This window comes from Dermacentor andersoni, chromosome 5 (genome assembly GCF_023375885.2).
Source record: "Dermacentor andersoni chromosome 5, qqDerAnde1_hic_scaffold, whole genome shotgun sequence".
NCBI classification, from domain to species: Eukaryota; Metazoa; Arthropoda; class Arachnida; order Ixodida; family Ixodidae; genus Dermacentor; species Dermacentor andersoni.
This window is the reverse complement of record NC_092818.1, coordinates 43,397,216-43,407,009: the sequence shown is the minus strand read 5'-3', so window position 1 is coordinate 43,407,009 and position 9,794 is coordinate 43,397,216. Positions and strand designations below refer to the sequence as shown.

General features: G+C 44.9%; 1 protein-coding gene across 1 annotated transcript; it reads right to left on the bottom strand.

Moving 5' to 3' along the window:
- Nucleotides 1-900: 900 nt before the first annotated feature.
- LOC126530046 (charged multivesicular body protein 7) lies at nt 901-2,883 on the bottom strand. The gene has a single exon (XM_050177510.3). The coding sequence runs from the start codon at nt 2,413-2,415 to the stop codon at nt 1,138-1,140; it is 1,278 nt and encodes a 425-aa protein (XP_050033467.1). The 5' UTR covers nt 2,416-2,883; the 3' UTR covers nt 901-1,137.
- Nucleotides 2,884-9,794: the final 6,911 nt, after the last annotated feature.

Here is a 9,794-nt window from a genome sequence, read left to right as displayed (position 1 = left end):
GAAAGTCGCAGGAAAAGGCAAACAAAGCTTCCCTTCAAAAACGAGATTCGCCTTCAAACGAGACTGTGAGTGAAGTTTCCGTGTGGAATCAGGCACAAGACTTGTTGCCACAATGCTAGTTTTCCAGCTGCTTGCAAAGGGCAAAAAAGAAAGATGACAGAACCTTAGCTCGATTTTGTGCCAGGATGTGAAAAATAATGTTGAAAGTAGCAGAGACCTTTTTTCGGACATCATCACAGGTGGTGTAACGTGGTGTTATATAGGTACGACACCAGAACCAAACAAGTTTCGAGCCAGTTGACATCTTCCTTACCAAGACAGAAAAAAAGCAAGTGCACTCGTGGAAAGATGATGATAGTTTTTTTTTTGGTGTTCCTCATATAAAGCAGTGGGAATGTGTGCCTCTTGGACAGACTGCCAATCACCAATTTTACTAGGAATCATTATGGCGATTAAGAACGAATGTGTGAGGGAACCGTGCAAAATTGTGGAATGCAGCTCGCTGGTTTTTCCATCACGACAGTGCTGCAGCTCCAGCTGATTTGGCTATTATGCGCAATTACTCTTGGGGCTGGGCCCAACATTCTCCACCTACCCTATTTCTCAGACCGAGCGCAATGTGATTTTTTTCTTTATTTTGAAAGATTCAATAAACGAAGATTTATCACTGCAATAGGTGAAGGCTACTCCACAAGGGGCACTCAATGGCATAATGCATGAGAAGCTCCAGAGTTGCTTCAAACAATGAGAAAAGGTTGGACAAGTGTACTGGCTTCGCTAGAGGTTATTTTGAAGGGAACGGAGTGGTCCTTACCCGCCGTTAAATTTTTTTTTTAGGACAGTTCAGTCTGTTTTGGGCCTGCCTTCTATCAGCCTTATAAAGGTTCATACAACACAAACTACCATGATAAATCATAATTTATTTTAAAGCAAAATTTTCTACATATAAGGACAGCACCAAAATGATGTTACTCAAAGAAACTTGCAACAAACAGCGCAGATGCCCCACCCTGTGCACAGGTTGCATTGTTAACTAAAACAGCACATAACTTCTAAAGTTGTGCTTTACACTGCACAATGCTCACTAACGCAAGCATGAAAATGCTGGAGGAAAGGCACAGTTGGCAAAAGGCACTTTTACTGGGCATTCCAAGCAACGAACTGGGCATTACGTCGAGCTGCTTCCCCTGGTCTGACTGGAGAGCGAGGAGCCTCGGTGGGAACCGCGGGAAACTTCAGTTCCTCGTCCGTGTTCGAAGCCCCGCTGACATTCTGGCCTTCCTTGTAATCAGTGTCCTCTTTCAATATTTGGTCCAGCTCCGCTTCCAGCTCGTCAACCTCGGCGTCTGCAGCGGCCACTGGCATGCCCATAAGTCTTTGAAGCTCTTGTTGGTCTTCAAGGGTCGTGTTAATTTCGGCAACGACGTCGTCGACGTTGTCCACTTCCAGGCCACCATGTGCCACCTTGAGCGCTTGGGCCGCCGTCTTGTAGCCGTCGTAGACTAATTGGATGTCCTTGTTCTCGTGGATGTTCATCTCGAGGGAGTGGATGTTGTCCAGCATGGCGAACTGCTTTTCCAGCACTTGCTGTGCCCTCCGCCGCTTCTTCAGTATGTGGAGGGCCTTGTTCTGCAAGCCCTGCTTCTTGGCCTCGAGTGCCTCGCGCGTGCAACGGTCGATGTCGCCCTGCAGCAAGTCCACCTTCTGATTCAAGTCCTGCTTGGCCTTCTCGAGCTTGAGCATCGCCTTCTCCTGCTCGCTCAGCTGGTTGTTATGGCGAAGGAACTGCACGACTTTCTTGCCGTCCTTTTGAAAGAGCCGTACGTATTGCGACTTCTCCAGCCCGTTTAATACGTAAGCGAAGGATCGCTGGTCTTTGCAAATGCCCGCGCACACATTCCAAACTTCGGAGTAGGGAATGACATCTTCTACAAACTTTTCGTCTTCGCAACGCTTCATGACTTCTTGTTGAAGCTGTTTCAGGACGTCAACGTTGACGAGCATCTCATCGATCTCGGTGTCAGCTTCGCCGCTGCCCGAACCCCAAGTCCACATCCATGTCAACGGCCTCTTGACTAGAGTGTCGAAACCCCACTTGACCCAACCTTCGCTAGTGAAGTAGTCCTTGCTGTTTATAAGATCGCCCGATTTCTTCATGTGCGACAGTACTGTCCTCAGGCATGCGGGCTGGCTCCGCTTGCGCTCGAAGGCGACAGCAACGTCGCTGGCTGAAAACACTGGCGTCCTCGTTTCGCGGCTCCACTGGAGGATGAGCGAAACCCAAAAGTCCATTTTGTCTTGCCATCCTTCCGGATTCGCTTCCTTGGGGCGGAACTCGGCGAAAAGCGACCGCATTCGTACATCATCCTTCCAGCACACTGGCAGAACAAAGGCGTTGCTGTCACTGCTTTCCATGGCAATTAGCGGATCGTCTGAGACGGTGAGCGACGAGGGATCACGATACCAACAGTCATTTCATGACGAATTCAAACAGGGGAATACAGGTTGCAAAGAAACTTGCATTCTACGCGCTCACATGATTTCGCAATTGCAACATGCAACAAACGGCAGTACCCTGTCGTTGACGTGACGACAGCGACATATGGCGACGGTAGCGGTGCTCTTGCATATAGGTGTTTTTGCTAATCGACACGAGAGGCCGGCACCGGGCAATCCTCGCTAAAGTCCCTCAATCCTCGCTGCCAAGATACTTTATTTTTTTCTTTTTCTCGAAAGTGCGCAGCCCGCTCCTTTTGAACTAATATTCTGTGTTAAAGCACTCACGTAAAACTCTTAGCGCAAAATTTTATTATGAAATTTAAAAAGCGCTCTATTGATTTTAAAATTTGCTCTTTTGATATCGCATTTTGTATCATAGATCGGCCCTCCTGCGATCCTACTCCTACTTCAAATCCGGCTGCAACTTGACCGTATCCTTCGTTTTACTTCAGTGAACTTCAGTGTAGTTTTGTTATGGCGGTTAGCAACGGCCGTGACTGGTGCGACCGGGGCACAGCAGACGAAAGGTGCCCAGAACAATATAGTGAGAGTGATTGCTTGAAAACTTTATTATTCCACCGAGCTACAGGTGTGGGGGAGGACGAAGCAGTTCCCGCGCGTTGAGGACGGTGTCTCTTCACGGCCTCAACGGCCAAGCGGATTGCTCGACGGTGAAACCGCCCCGCACACTCTCAAGTTCAACAAATGGCCACAGAGGGCGAAAAATCAATCGAGGCGCGTGTCAGCGTAAGCGCGCAAGTGGAGCTACTGTAATTTGGTCGAATACTTTAATTTGTGCTTTCTCTGCTAGGGGCGCTAAACATGCTGAATTTTTTAATTTACACGAACCATTGACATGAACAATCGAGGTGTCTAAGGATGCTTTTTTACCTCAGGCAAATAGGCAGTTGATTTTTTTTAATTTGATTGTTGAAGCTACTTTTTAGTCATAGCGTCAAGGTTTTTGTGCTCGATTAACCACCGACAGCCGACAGCCTATTGGTATCGATGTGTTTCCTGGCCGTTGGCGTTCGAATACTACGGCGGTAAAACATTTTCAAAAAGCATGCTGGTTTCGTCTGCGAGTCATTACATAGACTTGCTGTAAAAAGGTCTACTCTTGGCAAAGAATAGTGCCTCATTTTGTTTAGGCGTTGATTATCATTATGAATGCGGCGGAGGTTCAGGGAGTACGCTTGAAGGTACGTTTTTATGCCGTTGATCTCCATAACACCGTAAGTACGCAAACCGATGTCACAGAACACCCGATGCATCATTGTGTGTTCTCCGTCATCGCTTGTTTGCTGTATGCCTACTAATTCTTCATTTCTTCAGGTGTTGTATCCTCATTTTGTCCTTGTTCTCTTGTGCTTCACTTACAGTATGTCGTTCCGTCAGCTGTAATGCGCATTTGCAAAACCAATACGTTTGATAATTAAGACGCAGTGGTTATCATAATTTCACTACACGTGTATTAAGCTGGCACATATGGTTCAGATACAGATACCTGTATGCGAACTTGCACGACGTTGATGCGGAGATTAGGATAATTATGACAACCGTAAGGAAGAGGCAGCTGACGGCCGTAAGCTGTTGCGTTCTTTCCGCCAAACTACCCGGCCTGGTAGTGCTGTAAAGATGCTGTATAAAAGTGACGCGCGGTGACAGGGAAATTATTATGCTTAGCAGCCGACCGTACGTTTTGTAGCTTAGGTCTTCTTTCTTGTGCTACCCTTATTAATGAGCCATTTCTTGACTATGTTCTTGACTATGTAACCGCGTTTGTGTGGATGCGTAGACGTGTGCTTTTTGTTGTACTTGTAAAATGCAAATAAAATATTTTCAGGCTTACTCAATCTTTGGTGTCGTGTGCGTTTATTCCAGTCGAGGCCATCGTGCCACCTGGAAACCGCATTCTGTCAGTAGCCCTACACGAAATGCAACAGCTGGAGCGCGGCGGCACAATTTAACTCAGGGTAACGGCGGCGTAATAAACGAAAAACCGCTCGGGATGCCCTTAAAAGTCAGTTCAGAGTGTGCCTTAACTCGATATGACTCAGCGCTACATGTATTCTGCTGCGCCTCGATCGTGCTCCCGCCAGTTTGGTTGCTGTGTGGCAAACGTAGCGCCTACATAAATATGTAGGCGCTACGTTTGCTACACAGCAACTAAACTGGCGGGAGCACGATCGAACGAGGCGCAGCAGCCAGAAACCCAGTAAAACCACAGAACACCACGCCAGTCGTGCTTTGAGCCATGTGCGTGGCATTTTGCAGAGTAGCGAAATATCGAACTCGCCGTCTTTGCTCATATATACTCGCTCATATTCTGTTCTAGCAGGATCTGAGCAGGATCAACTGCCGCACGCCGCCGTGTTGTTTTGGATTGGCTAGGCATTCGTTTTGGCCAGCATTGACTTGCAACACACTTATAATAAAAACATCTTCGTTTTTTTGGTGAGACAAATAGATGAAGTTTGTTTTTATATATAATTCTACTTAAAACAATCGCTTTTTAGCAGCTTTCTCTTGTTAATTTACCTCTTTAAAAACGCGCTCTTAGTCTGTCGCCATTTTTTTTTACTGCGAGTGCACTCTGTTTTCCCGTTAAGAAGCGCGTTGCCTAAAGTGTGACTCAAGGTCCCGAAGTGCACTCTCCATAAGTGCACTTAACTTGCCCGCTTGACAGGGGTATAAGGCCAAAGAGCGCCAGGACATGTGTTTTGGTTTAGTAAAATTGCTAGTTTAGGACAATGACTTAAAATAAAGGCTGTATAGAGGCCTAAGGAGTGTGCAATAGAAGTCGGCGGTAACTCTGTTAGACAGGATACCAGTAAGCTATCGCAGGAGACGAAAGATCTGATCAAGAAACGCCAATGTATGAAAGCCTCTAACCCTACAGCTAGAATAGAACTGGCAGAACTTTCGAAGTTAATCAACAAGCGTAAGACAGCTGACATAAGGAAGTATAATATGGATAGAATTGAACAAGCTCTCAGGAACGGAGGAAGCCTAAAAGCAGAGAAGAAGAAACTAGGAATTGGCAAGAATCAGATGTATGCGCTAAAAGACAAAACCGGCAATATCATTACTAATATGGATGAGATAGTTCAAGTGGCTGAGGAGTTCTATAGAGATTTATACAGTACGAGTGGAACCCACGATGATAATGGAAGAGAAAATAGTCTAGAGGAATTCGAAATCCCACAAGTAACGCCAGAAGAAGTAAGGAAAGCCTTGGGAGCTATGCAAAGGGGGAAGGCAGCTGGGGAGGATCAGGTAACAGCAGATTTGTTGAAGGACGGTGGGCAGATTGTTCTAGAAAAACTGGCCACCCTGTATACACAATGCCTCATGACCTCGAGCGTACCGGAATCTTGGAAGAACGCTAACATAATCATAATCCATAAAAAAGGGGACGTCAAAGACTTGAAAAATTATAGACCGATCAGCTTACTGTCCGTTGCCTACAAAGTATTTACTAAGGTAATTGCAAATAGAATCAGGAACACCTTAGACTTCCGTCAACCAAAGGACCAGGCAGGATTCCGTAAAGGCTACTCAACAATAGATCATATTCACACTATCAATCAGATGATAGAGAAATGTGCGAAATATAACCAACCATTATATATAGCTTTCATTGATTATGAGAAAGCGTTTGATTCAGTCGAAACCTCAGCAGTCATGGAGGCATTGCGAAATCAGGGTGTAGACGAGCCGTACGTAAAAATACTGAAAGATATCTATAGCGGCTCCACAGCCACTGTAGTCCTCCATAAAGAAAGCAACAAAATCCCTATAAAGAAAGGCATCAGGCAGGGAGATACGATCTCTCCAATGCTATTCACAGCATGTTTACAGGAGGTATTCAGAGACCTGGACTGGGAAGAATTGCGGATTAAAGTTAATGGAGAATACCTTAGTAACTTGCGATTCACTGACGATATTGCCTTGCAATATCGTCAGCAATTCAGGGGACGAATTGCAATGCATGCTCACTCACCTGGCGAGGCAAAGCAGAAGGGTGGGTCTAAAAATTAATCTGCAGAAAACTAAAGTAATGTTTAACAGTCCCGGAAGAGAACAGCAGTTTATGATAGGTAGCGAGGCAATGGAAGTGGTAAGGGAATACGTCTACTGAGGACAAGTAGTGACCACAGATCCGGATCATGAGACTCAAATAATCAGAAGAATAAGAATGGGCTGGGGTGCGTTTGGCAGGCATTCTGAGATCATGAACAGCAGGTTGCCATTACCCTCAAGAGAAAAGTTTATAACAGCTGTGTCTTACCAGTACTCACGTACGGGGCAGAAACCTGGAGGCTGACGAAAAGGGTTCTACTTAAATTGAGGACGACGCAACGAGCTATGGAAAGAAGAATGATAGGTGTAACATTAAGGGATAAGAAAAGAGCAGATTGGGTGAGGGAACAAACGCGCGTTAATGACATCTTAGTTGAAATCAAGAAAAAGAAATGGGCATGGGCAGGACATGTAATGAGGAGGGAACATAACCGATGGTCATTAAGGGTTACGGACTGGATTCCGAGGGAAGGGAAGCGTAGCAGGGGGCAACAGAAAGTTAGGTGGGCAGATGAGATTAGGAAGTTTGGAGGGTCAACATGGCCACAATTAGTACATGACCGGGGCAGTTGGAGAAGTATGGGAGAGGCCTTTGTCCTGCAGTGGGCGTAACCAGGCTGATGATGATGATGATGAGAGGCCTACACGTAAGGTAAATCTATGAATACTAGTGCATCAATTCTAAAATAATTACTAAGATAAATATAAGCCCTTAAATGCGTTGGCTACAGGCACACATGTTAAATTATACTTGATTGTCCAAATCCCTTGCTGTACAATTCTTGCCTACGCAAGAAGTGCAAGAGGTCAGACATACTTTGTACATCAGATTGTACCTCACATGTGCGGCACAATCTGATGGTTAGGATGGAATGAGGTGATTTCTAGAAAGTTAACTTCTGCAAGATAATTAAGCACTCTTTTAAAGTTAAAAAGCACATCCTCTGATAAGAACATCGCAGGATTGGGGGTATATGATGTGAACAGAGTTTCCTAAAATGAGCCACTCGCTCTCGGTGAAGTTCTAGGACATGTAGGATGGTTAGGTTCTCACCGCAGCATGTGCACGTCGGTGGGTCAGTTGCAGTCAAGAGGTATTTGTGTGTGCCATAAGTGTGTCCTATTTTGAGTCGTGCCTGGGTGACTCCAGTGTGTTTATCAAGCTTCAGTGGGAAAGATTTGGTTAACTACGGTTTAAGCAGGTGCAGCTTATTTTCAACTTTCTTGTCCCACTCAGCTTGCCAATGATTATGGAATGCCGTTCGTACCGCAGGTTTCATATCTACGCCGCAGGTACCCAGCTTACATCAATTGTAGCCTGATGAGCCGCTTGTCCAGCATTTTTGTCCGCCATTTTATTGCCTGCGATCCTAGAGTGGCCTGGCATCCAGCATACAAGAGCAAGGTTTTGTTTATACGCTATGTGAATGTGTTGAAGGAGCTAGTTAATTACAGGGTTTCGACTTGTTTTGCCACAGGACAGGGCTGTGACAACGTTTAAGGAATGTGTATATTATAGACTTTTGTATCTTCTGTTGTACTATGTACTCAACAGTGATCACGATACCGTACGCTTCCACTGTGAAGATGCTGCTATGAGTATGTAAGGTGTTAGAGTTGGAGAAGTTTGGGCCATGGCTGCACATGATACCGAAGTTGCAGGCTTTGAAACATCAGTGAAAAATGCCATAGATTTATACTTGTCTTCAAGGGCCAAAAAATGTTGCTGGGTGAGGGCACTTGGACAACTCTTTTTGTTAAGTTCTGTAAAGGACAAGTCACAGGTAACTGTACATTGCTTCCAAGGTGGGATGGGTTTAGCATTGTTGCTTTCCTGCAGATCTGTGAAAAGTACTCAGAGTTTTTCCGCAACAGATTTTGCTGCTAACGGGACAGGCCTATTTAGATACAACTGATTTGTGGACTGATCACTTATGAGTGCTTTGCATGGATGTTGTTTCAGCGACATGGTTCTTATTGCATAGGCGACTCCAAGATATGTACGTTGATAATCCAGCGGCCACTGATTCGATTCTGCATATAGACTTTGGACGGGGCTCGTACGAAAGGTGCCAAGTGCTAGGTTCCTTTCTCTGACCCAAGTGATAGACAGGATCGAATAGCTTAAGTGTTGTTTTTGAAGCTGACTGGTAAACAATACATCCGTAGTCTATGCGTGACAACACAAGGCTTTTAAAGAGAGATAAAAGGCAATACCTATCTGTTCCATATGACTGGTGATATAACCTCTTTAAAAGGTTCATAGTTTTAAGACATTTCAGCTTCAACCGTTTTATATGCTGCATGAAGGTTAGCTTAGTATCGAAGATTACACCCAGAAATTTTTGCTCTTTTCTATTTACCAGGCTTCTCCCATTCATCGTCATGCAAGGGTCAGGACATACCCCTCTACGTCTGGAAAACAGCACACAGGTAGTCTTCTCTTCACAGAATCTAGACCCGTTTCCGCCTGCCCATTTCGCGAGCCGATTAACACTTAACTGTATCTGGCGTTCACATATGGACAGGTTGCAAGATTTAAAGCTGATTTGGATGTCGTCCACATAGACAGAATAAGACACCATGGTTGGTATAACAGAGCGAAGAGAATTCATTTTAATGATAAAAAGTGTGCAACTTAGCACTCCTACCTGCGGTACACCATTTCCTTGAACAAAAGTACACAACAGTAAATTGCCAATTCTTACGCGGAAGTTCCTTTCAGATAAGTAATTTTGCAAAATGTTCAGCATACTGCCACAAATTCCATAGGGCGACAGGTCTTGCAGAATACCGTATCGCCAGGCAGTATCATATGCCTTCTCAAGATCAAAGAATACAGATAGACAGTATTGGCTCTGTACAAATGCATCACGTATATATGACTCGAGCAGAACAAGATTATCGGTAGTCGACCTCGCTCTTCAGAAGCCAGATTAGTGAGGGTCCAATATGCCATTATATTCCAAAAAGAACACAAGGCGACAGTTAATAATCTTTTCAAATACCTTAAGTAAACAGGTAGTGAGTGCAACTATTAACTAAGGAAGGGTCTTTGCAGTGTTTGAGTATTGGCAGGACTATTGCCTCCTTCCAAGATGAAGGTATATGACCAGTTGCGAAGATCTTATTGTAAAAACCTAAGATACAGTTTACGGTCTCACAAGGCAGATTATTTATTATTTCATATGTTATTGTGTCAGCACCTG